This window comes from Sinohyriopsis cumingii, chromosome 12 (assembly GCF_028554795.1).
Source record: "Sinohyriopsis cumingii isolate HCF-2022 chromosome 12, ASM2855479v2, whole genome shotgun sequence".
Taxonomy (NCBI): domain Eukaryota; kingdom Metazoa; phylum Mollusca; class Bivalvia; order Unionida; family Unionidae; genus Sinohyriopsis; species Sinohyriopsis cumingii.
Genome location: NC_142972.1, coordinates 38,235,849 through 38,250,377, shown reverse-complemented (window position 1 = coordinate 38,250,377; position 14,529 = coordinate 38,235,849). Strand labels below are relative to the sequence as shown.

General features: G+C 36.0%; 1 protein-coding gene across 3 annotated transcripts in view; it reads right to left on the bottom strand.

The window, feature by feature from the left end:
- LOC149786279 (uncharacterized) overlaps positions 1-14,529 on the bottom strand; it is a 37,907-nt gene that overhangs the window by 9,192 nt on the left and 14,186 nt on the right. For all 3 annotated transcript variants that reach the window (XM_089976665.1, XM_089976663.1, XM_089976664.1), the window contains 5 exons: positions 14,328-14,441; positions 12,404-12,556; positions 11,252-11,473; positions 7,647-7,759; positions 1,685-1,827 (listed from right to left, as the gene is read on the bottom strand). In XM_089976665.1, coding sequence (XP_089832791.1) covers positions 1,685-1,827; positions 7,647-7,759; positions 11,252-11,473; positions 12,404-12,556; positions 14,328-14,441 — 745 coding nt within the window. The remainder of the gene's footprint in view (positions 1-1,684; positions 1,828-7,646; positions 7,760-11,251; positions 11,474-12,403; positions 12,557-14,327; positions 14,442-14,529) is intronic.

The window sequence follows — 14,529 nt, the reverse complement described above, 5'->3', positions numbered from 1 at the left end:
AATACCCATGGTTTCATCATCGATCAATCTTTAATTACACACAATACACTGTAAAAGTCTGTCACTTCCATCTTGGAGACAAGGTCAACTGTACCTCACATTACTCAAACAGATAGTGTGAATATTGTATTAAGCAAGTTCTGACAAATACAGTATATATGTAATTCTAATTTAACTTGCCAAATTCAAGCTAAGACAGCTCTCTCAAAGACTGGTTTGATCCATGAAACCAAGTTTAATGTGACAGGGTGATTAATTTAGTACTAAGATCTTCTATATAATGGATATCAGATGAACATCAGCACATGGGCATGTTCTGTTGACCATTAAATTCACCAATCAAATTACAGTTTTCAACACTGCTTAAAATAAAATACACTACTAAAAATAAGTAGACCATGATGTTTAAAGATTGATCTTTTACAAACGTCTGTCAGATCTGCTTAAATATAAACATTAATGATTTTAATCAGGCAGACTCGTTATTCATAACATAACTCATGAGATTTATGCTAAGGTGTATTTGGATGTAAAAGGAACTCATCTGGAATGATTAGCTACTTGGCTTTATTGAAAAGTGCCATTATGTATTGCTTACATGAAAATTACATGAGACAGAAACATATTTGCTGTTGGGAAAAAAATTACATGGATTAAAGTCTGTGTTCTCCAATCATTCTTGTGAATAAATTAATAAACCAATTCACACCCATGCTCATGTCCAAAACACACCTTTATTATTGTTTATAAAATTCAAATGTTAGCATATAACTGTCAAAACATTTCTCAGGGTGCTACAAGATTTTTCTAAATCCAGAAAACTTGACTTCACAATAAGAAATCAAACAAATAACAATGTCCAGTTTCCTTGACTTTTTACCTGTCAGCTTTAATATCAATATGGCAATATGACTGTCCAAGTAATTTGATGAAAATTAAGCCAAGAAAACTTTACTATTCATGCACAGAAGAAACTTACATTTTTAAGTCTAGTGACCTAGCTGCCCCAAATGAATAGACTTCTATATCTATCAAAGGGTAAAGATACATAAAAGGTCTGAAGAAAAAAAGACCATAGGAAACTAAAGTTATGCTGACTACCACATTATCAACTGGTGAATGGATGGTCAGACAGATAATGCAATAACTATTTCCATCCCCCAACTCACCCCTCCTGAACGTTCAGTTTCTTGGAGGGAGTGTAATGGCTGAGTTAAGGGGAGAGATTGTCAACTTCTTGGGTTTGAGTTAGGGGGAGGTATTGTCAACTTCTTGGGTTTAGTGGCACATTCAGCACTTCGTTTCGCTATATCATCCTGACAAAATGAAGTTTAAGTGCCTTACCCAAAGACATACCATGGCAGTCAACCCGAGCTAGTCTGGGCAGATTATTAACGTTTAACCCTTTACTGCAAGTCCAACTGAGTTAATGAGGCTCCCTGTGGGGAGAGAAAGTATACTGGTCAGACATTATTTACAAATAATTGATTACATTGTAAAAGGTAATGTAATTCAACCAACCAATTACAATACCCTAGTGTAAGTGTAGTTGCAATCAATATGTTGAATTAATGCACTACATTTGAAAGTAATTAGCTTTATGTCTGTTCACATTTTACATGGCATTCATTTTTACAGCTGACATAAGATTCAATAGTAATTGTACCACATTCCACAGACTGACCTAAGAGATTCTTCTGCTCGCCCTTGAACATGGAGATTCCAACCAAGGCGCTGGTGAACCTCAGCCAATTTCACACAAGGTGGACCAGACTTCAATACCTGCAGTGCCTGGCGATAATATTTCTCCCCACCAATGGTGTCACCCTGAAATAATGAAATATACGCATATGCCTAATGAATGGCCTTCTCAATAATTTTTACTAGATCGATAGATTGACTGACAATTGTTTTTTGATTAATGAATATAAAAGAAATTAAATTTCAACCACCAAAATGTCCAAACAATGTACATGTCTACAAAACATCTTTTACACAGATATTTGGGACACACCAGATCTGCATTTATAAAACATGTATTCAAAACATCAAAGGAAAACTCCTATGCCTAACAAATTAAAAATATTGTATTAGAATAATGAAAAAATGATATAATGGTATAAAGCAAATTTTTTACGTAAATTGTTCTGAGAATACATACCCAATCACACTAACGTAAGGAATATAAATCGGCTACCTCCCAAATTCAGCCCGACTAAAAGACTTCTCTGTACACAGCATTTAGACAAAGGGCAGTAACTCTTGCCAATTACCCCCCCAGGTGTCACTAGTTTAAAGCTGGACCAAGAATCAATGAGGATGCTCAATTTGTTGGGTGGCTGGTAGGGTCTTCGAGTAATGTGATCAGGTAAGGTTTCATGAAGAAATATAATCTGCTATAAAATATGCTTCCTCCTTTGAATGCGTTCCCTAATCACATTAACATTAGGAGAATAGGCAGTAAGTGGAGGGAATGCTAAGCATACTACCTACACCTCAGGTATCCTTCTAAGGAAAAAAAGATTGGACTCCCTGGATGAATGATAACCCACTCTGCTTAAAGCAACACAGCCTATCAGGACATGATCCATCAGGCTAAAATGATGAATATTCAAACCTTCTTACCATCACAATTCTCTGGAAAATCCAGCAAAACTTAAGATACTGTATTGCTTTAGTTATGTCTGGTGGTCATGTGTACACAGCTTGTATGCCAGCATACAGCCTTTATGATGTCTCAGATCAAAAATAGCATTCTAATATGAAGCTTTCAGAGATCATTCTAATTTCATAAGCTGAAATCCTCAGAAGGCAACTTTTATCTTTGGAGATGTCAGGGAATGCCAATTGTATAACTCATTTAAGTCACAATGCCAGATACACTATCCTCCTTTCCTGCCTTCACAAGGTGAAGATTCTTTTTCATCTGCCACATATGTGTGCTTCAATTTGTGATTGAGGACATGATCTTGCATGGCCACAGCTCATAACTAATCTATAGATGAAAGTGAGTTGATGATGACTCTCTGATGGTAATCTGTTCTTGGTCATGAAACTGGTTGTATCCTGAGTATCAATGAACCATCTGATCTGAATTGAAAACTTAAACATCACCTAACACTCATGAATAAATCTCAAGCTCAAGCTCAGGAAATAGGTTTTGTATTAAAAAAGCTTTAATGAGGTCCTGGCTAATGGCTCAAACTTCTCTGAATTGGGCCCTGTTAAAGCCCAGGACAGATTCCATTTTGAAAACAGGGAAAAGGATTTTGGTCAGTTCAAATCAAAATTGGCGAGTAGGTTTGATTGATCTGTATCATGACTGATATCTTCTCTACCTGAATGTTTAGGATATCATGAAGCAGTAGCCTTTGACAGTAGCTGGTGCCAACTTTTTCTCCTAACACAGCCATAGAAAAAAGTCATCAAGTGACTATGGCACTCAAAGGAACAATGGTACTGACCAGTCCCTGAACACATTCGACTTTGCTTCAAAAGCCTCCAGAGTGGAGGGTCTTCTTGTTCTCGATATTCTCTCCACAGTCGAGGTTCTGAATTCTTTCTCTTGCAAGGCTCTCCTGACAAGAGTCAAGCATACAAAAGAAGACAATCCAGGCAAGGGTGAATCACCTGCAACCTTGGTTGTTTAACTGGATTTAGTTTGGTCATAACATTCCTGGGTAGGTCCATCACTAGCCCAAATAGATTGCTGACCAAGGATTTGTCCCATCTGAGGTGGGCTATCAGAATTATCTTGCAATTCAGACCCCATATTTTTTGTTTTGATTTTGTATTGATTTCACTACTCAGATGGAGAGGGGGCAAAGGGCCCATAACTCCTCCAAGTTTCTGGTTCAGGACCAATGAGACAAAGGTGCATAGTTTGTGGTTCAACCTTGTCACAAACAGGTATGTCATCAGACACCCCACACAGTGCACAAATCTGATGAAAAACTGACGGATGAGCTGCCTGACCAAGTAAAGACAGAACATTAGCCAGAACATTGAATCAACCAGGAAAGTGATTTGAATGTTAATCTTAGTTGGAAACACCAACGAGGTATCTGCCAAACCAGCATGCACAGGTCAGACAATTTGGTACCCTCCTCTACAGAGCTGTCCAACATAATCAGAACTTCCCATAGAGTCAATCCTTCCAGAGCTGAAAATTGTTTTTGATAGCTTTCATTTCTACAAGGTGGATGTGAAGAGGCTATTTCTCTGAACCGCATTTACCACTGACCTTATTGAAGCCCATCAAGTGAGCTCCCCAATCATATGTACTGGTGTCTGTACATATCATTATGGTTGGGATTTCTCTGGAGGAATTCCTGTCATAAGCCAATTGTGGTTGCACAAATTAAACAGAAATGATCATAGCTTGTTCATGATATTGATCTCCTTGTTGAGTAGACTGGAAAAAGGGCACCATTGAGTCAGTGAAGTTATTTGTTAACAGGCGCATGTAACGGCAGCCCAGTAGGATCAGATCTGCTGCCACAATGAATAACCCAAGGAGTTGCTAGAGTTCTCTTGCTGAAGTCCATGTCCTAGAAAACTTAGATGATTCAAAATGGATAGAAGATTTTTCTGCCCTTGAGAAGAATAGCAATAGTGTTTTTGGAGATCATCGAGATATGCCACTGTTGCCGTAGAGGATGCCAACATGAACTGGATGACACAATCTATCATTTTTGTGAAGGCTGCGATTTAGACTTAATATAAACTTTGTTCAAGTAACTAAAGTGAAGAAACTTTCACTACACCAGGTAGATGAAGGTAAACAGCTGTGAGATTAAGAATGATTGCATATTCATCCCTCCTGAAGGACAGTCAGATAGACCTGATGTTTCCAATGTGAACTTCAGCAGAAGGAAGTATTTGTTGAGGCAACTCGTGTCTATATCTTAACCCCTAACAATAATCTACCTTGAACAATGACAATTCATCAGAGACAAATTCATAACAATGTGTGAAAATATAAACAACCACTAAAATGATATGAAACTACCATATTGAATATGTCACCAAAAAATCACAGTATGATTAAAATATGACATAACAATGCTGAATGTGGTTCATATGAGCACATGTTTTAAAGATGAGCATGCTTCCATGAACCAATTGCTTTCAAAATGAGTATGGTTCATGCAACCATGTGATTTAAATATAAGTACATTTAATGCAACCATGTATTGTAATAATCACAAATCACTGTTCACTGTCCTTTTACAAAGTCAGGAATGTATATCCTTCAACGAATTTGTTATAAATTTAAGCTGCCTCTGCCAGCTAATTTGCCATATGGTGTGTGTTGCCGCTACACATGCAGCTCCATCATTATATGGTTGGTTAATCTATTAGACCAATAGCTATGGTCCTTCACTGCAGGTCATGCTACTACATGAACGATATGCTGCCTTGCTGCCACCCTATCTGCCTTTTCTTGCTCTTCCAAGCTTTTCTAGCCCTTCCAGCCCATTCAACTACAAAAAGACCAAACTGACCATTGCATTACATTTATCAAACGTTAACAATACTAAAATATGAAAAAAGAAATCCATGAAATGCATGCTACCCTCTATTTTCTACATCAATATAAAGCCCTTAATGATGAATTACATAAAACCAATCATTTTCAATACCCAAACACTGTAAAAATTTTGAGAATTTTAAACTATGAGAATGAAAGATAAAATTGGTATTCAATATGAGACATAAAATACAAAACAATTACAAATTTGACCTGTGTATAATCTGTTACTCACCCCTATGGATGTAGCAAGTAATCTACAACAGAACTCCCTGACAAGATCTAGGTGGTCACTATGCCTGTATATTACAATATGCCTCCTATAATTACTATAAAAAACCATGAAAACCAGACATAAAGTACCCATGCACATCGTGACCTATGGCATCTCACTGTAATGACCTACAATGAGATGCATGTTATCACTCACCATTAGAAGAACAGAAATACAGAAAATGTCTTCTAAATGGTCGGATCTATTGCTAATATCACTTAACTGAGTCCATGTTGGGACAGTTGGGCTGGATCTATGGCCGGTATGACTCAGGCAGCATGACAGTATTAAATCCAATCAATCCAAAATTACCCCATGGACCCAGTCTTACAGGCATGAAGGACAAGCTCAGACTTGTGAGGGAGGACTTATGCCCACTGGGCTACCTAAAATTGGGGGAACAATCCCCATTGTATGCAAATTATCTGCAGGAGCAAAAGATGGAAAAAGACGTAAAATTTGTCCTCAAGTCAGGAACTGCATCATCGTCTCCTGTACCAGTCAATACACATATGGCTGAAAGACTGGCATATCCAACTGTGACTGTAACAAAGTGATGGAAGGCATTGTCCTTCTGATTTTAGGTTGAAGGAAGGACCCCAGTAGCATCCCCACAAGGATCACAACTGATTCTGTATTCAGATGTATACTTAGTACACAAGTCCTTTTCCCTTCTTCACACTTTGACTCAGACAATAGATTCCATACACTAAACGGGGGAGAAAAGATACATTTTGTATACAACAGGCAGAACTCATATGTGCCTTCCCATGCTTTGTATTGCTTGCATTGAATGCATTTGGACGATATGTTTGTTTTGATAAAATAATACAAACTACAGATAAATTGGTTAAATAATTCGCTAAATAGCACCCATTATAAACTGTGTGTGCAAACTAAAGACAGTGTGCATGAGCAAATGAAAGTTATTATGAACCGATTATTGTATGTTGCAACATGCAGTCTAAAATGACCAAGTAGAGAAAGTGATAAATTTCACAAATTTAAAAATATAATGTAGAGCATCCATTTATAAATCGATATTAATCCAAATAAAGCCAAACAAAAGGATGTCTTGAATTTCATACACAATTACCTGGATAAATTGGAGACATATTCCATATGGTGTTGTGTATGGAAGTGAAGCTTAAAATCTGGCTACAGCTAGCAGTGGCAAGGACAGGTAATGAGAAAGAGTTGTTGCCCTTTGTTTCTTTAACAGAAAAGATTTTTTTAAATATCTTTTATTAGGGCTGGATTCTGGAGGTAACTTGCTTATATTCCTAACGCTAATGTAATCAGGGAATGTATTAAAAGGTGAAAAATTCTAATCATGTTGCATATACACACATACAAACATGCTTAACAAATTTCGGTTCTCTACATCAAGTACTTTTTGGTAGTAATACTAATAAGGTTTTAACTGAAAAGTAATAAAAGTTCAAAACTGAATAAACTTTAACAAATTAAGTCACTTTAACAATGGCACAAAATACTAATTCGGGTTATCTACATGATTGTGCATACGAACATAACAATCACAGTTTCTATTGTCTACAAAAATTTCAATGGCTACTGCATAAAAATGTGCCAATGTGGTTTTTGGGACAGATAGACATATATAAATCCAGACAGCAAGAACCAAATAAAGATGCCACAATTGCATGCACAGAGGAGGGGGGGATTCAAAAGCATTCTCTGTTAACGGGTGTTTCTTTGTAATAATACAAATATATAGCCAGATTTTCCTATGGCTTTACATTTTTCTCTATGATCAAAGATTTCTTTGAAAAGTGTACAAACTTTTAATTTTCTTTTAAAACGTAATTATGTCATTACCTTAGCATTTGTCAGCATACTGCCAAAAGATATCTTCACTAGTGCTTCATCTTCATGCCTACCATATTCACTGGTTATTTTTAAGCAACCTTCATAGAATTTCTCACTCTGAGCTGGAAAAATAAAAACCATATATATCCTATCAATTTCACTTATTAATTGGTCTTAGAAGTGATTCTATCTGGAACCCATTTTATTAAAACTTTTTTTGTTGCAGTTTTCTTTAATATCATTACGCATGCATGACAAGCAATGTAATCAAAATAGCCAATTTACATGTTATCTGCTTTGCCAAATGATACCAGTCCATCACTTTGATTCCTTCTTTTTTCTTTACTCTGGTGTATATTTTATCCCAATGATTACCCGAATAAAGATGGAAAGTATGTATATTGCCCAGCCAAATGTGTTTGAGTTAGCTTATAGACTACTGATATCTAAGCCCAATAACTAACTATACACTTATTGGCATGAAACACAATTTCAGTGATGCCACTTGTCCCTGGGTCTATCCTTATCTTGCAGGATTTAGCCTATGAGTCATGAGATCCTCACCCTATCACTAAATAAACAATTGCTGGACATGATAAGACAAATTTATACATCTAACAGCCTATGACACTTGGGTCAAACTCTAACCTCCAGGGACTTAACCCTTGTACCATATATAAACCTGGAGAATCAGCACCATTTTAAGTACTTGCAGAACATGAACAACTTTTTACATACAATTGACATCAGTCCATACCAACACGCTGGGACTTAACAGCTGGGACATACCTTGGAAGCTATTGCTGAAAATGTTTTGAGTCAGAAACATAAAAGGTTGGCATTTTGGATGAAAATATGTAGGAAAAACAAAGGATTTTATTTATTTTTAAAAATATAGGAATTGTTATATTTATAGGAATTTACAGGATCTTGACTGTCTCATACTGAAATCCCCATCCAAAAACTATATACCATATATTCATTGTCCATTGACCATGAAAAAATTCAAATGTGCACCTATCATTAGCTGCCGGGTCTATCCCTACCCTTAGAGACAAAGATTTGGGTATGGTGGGGGATGAACGAAGGGTGGAAGCATTCTGGTTGAATATTTTTCATTATTCTTCAGTGAGAGCGTCACAGCTCATGTCATACTGCTGTCTCAGTTTATAATTTTATGGTAAGGAAAAGCAGCATTTACTTTCTTGATTTACCTGACATCGATAAATGTTTCATCATCCATGAATGTATTTATCAAAACAGAACATGGTCTGAGACATTTTTGACAAACAAAGGTACAATTCAGTCTTATCTCAAACTGCAGTACAAACCATGCTCATTAAATGTATTTTATTAACATACCTATACAGATACATGAATTTAAACAAAGACCCCACGATAAGTATCATAGTTGCATATTTTATGCAAAATGACCAAAAAATGCAAAAATTAATTTTAAATATATTCAAACTACACAAGGCAATTTATTTTGAAGCTTTGCTTATAAAGCTGTTATTGTAATGGTCCTTCAATAAGCATATTCCATGTTTTATTGTGATACATTCTGATCTTTGCAAACAATGTTCCAGGGATGGTCCTGGCTTTTAAAATGTTGTCACCTAAAAATTCACCAACCTCAATATTTTGTCACCAATTTTTAAAAAATGTCACCAGAACAAGTAGTGAATATTTTTCCAAGTCTATTAATGTAATAGGCAATGAAAAGTCTATTAATGTAATAGACAATGAAAACTACAAAAGATGGGATAGTTATTACTTTATTAACAACAAGCAATACAGCTAGAATATTACAAAATAAATTATTACAAGACTGTTTTGTACTACTAAAATTTTATATAATGTCACATGATGATCCATTGCGATTTTAGGGCTGCCCACTTGTTGAATGCAGTTTCAAAGTCTAATTCTTCGCATCTGTATATGCTGATTCTCATTAAATTATCTAGAGTTGAGATGCCGAGTTTATTTCTGATGTCAGTTTTTACGAGGTTCATCTTACTGAATCCACGTTCATGGCCTACAGTGCTGACAGGTGACACCAGTAGTCTCTCAGCAGCCACTGATGCGCAAGGATATGTTGCCCTGGATCTCAATGCCAACTGAATCAAGTCCTTAACACCTCTATACACATTACCATTCCTTAGAACTTGAAGCCTAGCACAAGCCGCAAAGCCAGCTAACTCCTGACTAACCTCTGACTGATTACCTAACCCACAAGTAGACAAGTAATCTGAAACAATACCCGAAACCTCTGAAAAAACGGAACTGTTAGCCTGTGAGCCATACAAATAGGGACCAAACAACTTGGTTAAAGCACTTAAAACTATCTAATCCCCCTCCTCTGTGATCCTTGCCTTTAGATTATCTATAACAATATCTACAAATTTGGCACAAGACCATGCAGCCTCTGACCTTTGCTTAGCACCATCGCTAATTGTATGGCCTTTGTACTCAAAAGTACACAAACCTGATGAATCTAAACTTGGTTCTGCAGGAACCTCAGAAAGAAACCTAGAAATATTACTATCAGACTCGGTCCTCAGACTTTCAAGAACCTCGGGGAACTTTTGACCTGTTCATCATGATGTGGTGTTGCACTTGAAGTATTACTACCATCATTACATGTAGATGATGTTGGACTGCCAGATTTAATATCAGGTTCAGTGACTGTTGTCTGATGAATTTTCACAAAATCCAAATGCTGTTAATTTTGTTAACTTACTCTTATGATGAGATGATGAACATGCAATGTCTAACTTATGTTTACCCATGATAATGTTGCACTGTTGACAGTATATAACTGTGATTGAGATTTTATCCATTTGATTTGTATTTATAGAAAGCAATTTGCACTTCGAAGTAATCAGTTTTCTCTGAAGTTTCAGCAAAACTATTTTATTGGTAATTTTTAAAAAAACAACAGAAGGATTAGACTTTCAATTAATTGTAGCTGTTTTGTTCACGTCTTCAAGGTCGGTCGATTGTAAGTATAGTCTGGTAACATGATTGAGTGTATCACATCATACAGTACTCAAGCCAGATGTCAACATAAGTGGATTATAATGTAACAGTGCGCTGTAAAGATGGGTTTGTCAATACGAACAAAGGATATGTTTATGTAACATATAGATTTCAGTGCATTGTGTAGTCAACTTGTGGCTTCCTTTCATTGTCCCTTGAGAACTGTCCTCCCACAGTGCTGTCTGGTGGAACATAATGCTTTCTTCTTTGGAACAGCCACTATACCTGACCTAACAACATGAACTGAAAACAGTTCCCCCATGAGATGGTTTGACAGAACAAATTATGAACCAACAAATCTCATACTGACTGGCAACAAAGTGAGATCAATATAAATGGTTTACTGGTTTACAAAACATCATATTAACCAAAATAAAAGTCAGTAATTATTTTAATGCATGATTAGGTGTGCAAAATGGTTAAGTAAATACCCCATTTGATCCGCACAACACTACAAAAATAGATCATAACATGAGAATAGTGCAATATCACAAAATAATGTAAATTATGTGATGTCGTTATACCCAATGAAAATGCATCTCTCACAAGTATCATGTAATGACAGTACTTACAAGCCATGAAATTCTCCAGTAGGGTGGAACAGGTTGATGCAACCTCAATGAAGAAGTGGTAAGTGTCATGTGGAGTGTATAAAATTTCTGTCAGCAGTTTTTGCAGGTTTGGATTCTCTTGTCCAAATAGAGCCAGAGCTTCTGCATAGTCTGTAGTTGACATTAAACGGTTGATCTTCTTAATCTCTTCTGTGAAAGTCTTGCAGTACCTTTTCCTGACAGCTGTTGAAAAAAAATTCATGATGTTCGGGTCTAAAACCATAATATATAATTTTGCCTCTAAATAAATCAGAATAATATTATAATATGCAATGATCAGTAGATAGTATTTAAAATGGTAGTCTTATATCCAGCATTTTGAGTATTCAGATCCCAAAACCATTTGAAGACCATATGAAGTGTTATGGCTTGAAAGTTTTCTCAAACCTCTCAGATAAAAAAATACCAAATTTACTGCGATAGCATCAGGCTGAGAATCCCATGCATTTTTATAAACACACACACACACAGACAAAAGCCCTGGGGTAGTACCTTCAAATCAGGTACATCTATTGATAGCACACACACACACACATACACACATGGCCAGTATACAGAAATCTGTCTGATAACTATGTGTCTTCTTGACTGTCCATATAACATCTGTTAAATAATATTATTGTTATTAATCTATGCACACATCTGTTACATAATATCCTTGTTATTAAACTTGTACACAAGAGTTCAATAAATAAATATCAGTTATTAATCTTTATACACATTTGCTAAATAATATCAGTTATTAATCTTTACACACATCTGTTAAATAATATCCTTGTTATTAAACTTCGCACACATCTGTTACATAATATCCTTGTTATTAAACTTCACACACATCTGTTACATAATATCCTTGTTATTAAACTTCGCACACATCTGTTACATAATATCCTTGTTATTAACCTTTGCACACATCTGCCTTTTAAAATTTTCTCTCATGGTACAATGAAAACAAAATTAATAAACCCAACTTGCACATGGCTATCATATGGACATTTAAAATACCAAGTTTGGAAAAATTCCAGCTAAAGGGAAATGGAGAAAACAGAAGGACAGATGACAAGAATGCTAAATGATAGAGATAGTAACACATATTCTGACACTTGTACATACCGGGAATATTCTTGATACACACGTATACAGACAGACAGTCCCTCAGGATACCATGTATATCAAATCTTTCAGTTCTGGCATCATAGCTTATAAAGCTCCTTCTTTTCATTGGAATCAAGACCAAGTCTTTGGCAAGGGCCACTGATTTATGACCTAAGGAAAATAAAAAGTACATGTATTATCATTAACATCAGTTTAAAAAATATATCAACAAACAGGTCACAATTATAGTCTGGTCACGTTTTGGGTAAGAAAAATAAGATGGTTGTGTGTGTGTCATGATGATTAGTGTCCTTTACATCGTCAATGGCAACATCAACAAAAAATTCAAGTTGTTTTGCCAGCCAATCTTTCACTTTAATATACATCCAAAATGTTGTCTCTCTATATAGGTGCTAGTCACTCAAGAGTAACTTCCATTGGATAGGGGGCCCCGAGTGGCCAAGTGGTCTAAAGCGCTCACCATTCCAGATCACTGCCATCTCACCTCTGTCTGCATGGATTCAAGTCCAAGGCTCGGCTAGTGTGGGCATGTGGGAAAGCCTGCCAGTAGCTTCTTGTGGGTCGGTGATTCTTCCCTGGGTTTTCCAGGGCTCTTCCTCCACCATTAATACTGGCTGCCATGTATAGCCTATCTTGTGCTGAAAAATGGCATTAAAACCTAGAAAAACAACAACAAAAATTACATTGGACAGAGAGACTGACACCAATTCCTGGCCATACAGGAGGCATGCCCAGTCATTTTAAGAAGAAATTGCAGGATGATTGAGATTTGTTTTCATATTATGATTGGGTAAGTAGTGTTTAAGAAATACATTTTACCTCAATAATTGGTTTCTTCTTCCAAAATGTTATCTGATCATAATACCTATGGGGAACAGGCAAGAGGTGAGAGAGTTACATCCCCTTGCCTTAGAGAGAAAAGCTTCATCTCTCGCCTCCTTAGGCATGTGAATCACCTTCCAGGCAGTGAAAGGCAATGTGTAAAGTTAATGATGCAATTCAAAACTATGATATATTTATGAAACCAAATTAATTTTTCTCTGCATGGTGAAACTGACACAGCTTTGTTCATCTTCCAATCTGACAACTTTCTCAACTTAGAAGACTGTCTTGAGTTTAGAGACTTTTTCTACTAATTTAGACCAAAGCAATGTTATGTTCATGGTTGTTTTGGCCCCAGTAGTAAAAAAGAAAAAACCTGTGTATATATATAATAGTACAGTCATTACTGGGGATATCTTATAGTATAATATGTCATGATTTCCATACATTTCTTATATATTTTTAATAACTGTCATCAATGCATATATTTGTCAGGAGAAAAAAGTTAGTAACTTTCATCTTCTGACACATTTTATAATCTAAATGAATCACAAAGCACAAGATAATTATAATTTACAAAAATTTAAAATCCGGTTGCTCACTTATTAAGCACCTTTTCATACTATGAATGGTTCTATTTGATACATCCATCTTTACATAGGATGTTTGAGTAGCTGAAAAGTTAATGCCTAAGATATTAAATCAAATAGCTGTTGGATCAGAACATGCTAAGATCAACAGGTCGACCACACAGTGGTAGGGATAGTCCATGCTGTGCCACACTGTGCATGCAATATGCATTGTTTTCCATTTTCAAGTTTCTGGCAAACCATTATGTCACTATCTTCAACACTTTACAGCGGTATATAGGTTTGAATATTTAATACCAAACAAGGAAGAACTGAAACTTAACTAAATTCTGACAGTGAAAGAAACAAAATCAGGCAATAAGGCTTGGTTTTTGTTACAAATGAGTACTGATGAGCTATTTTTCACGCATGCATTATATGTGGAAAATAATCAGGCAGTTTATGGCTTATTTTTTTAAGGTACCAATTACACATCCAAGATTCTACTCCTATTCCCATTGGCTAAGTACCTAGCATCTCCTTCACCTGATTGGCAGTAAAAGTCCCTGGGATGTACCCAAGGGTGGCCAGTCGCTGTTGAAACACCTCAGATAATCTTAGAATGAACTCTTTGTATACATCAGCTGAAAATAAGGAATCATAAAGTAAGTCTCAAGGTGGACACAGGAGAAATTGTTTGCTTCAGATAAATTGATTTAATTACTCTGTAGT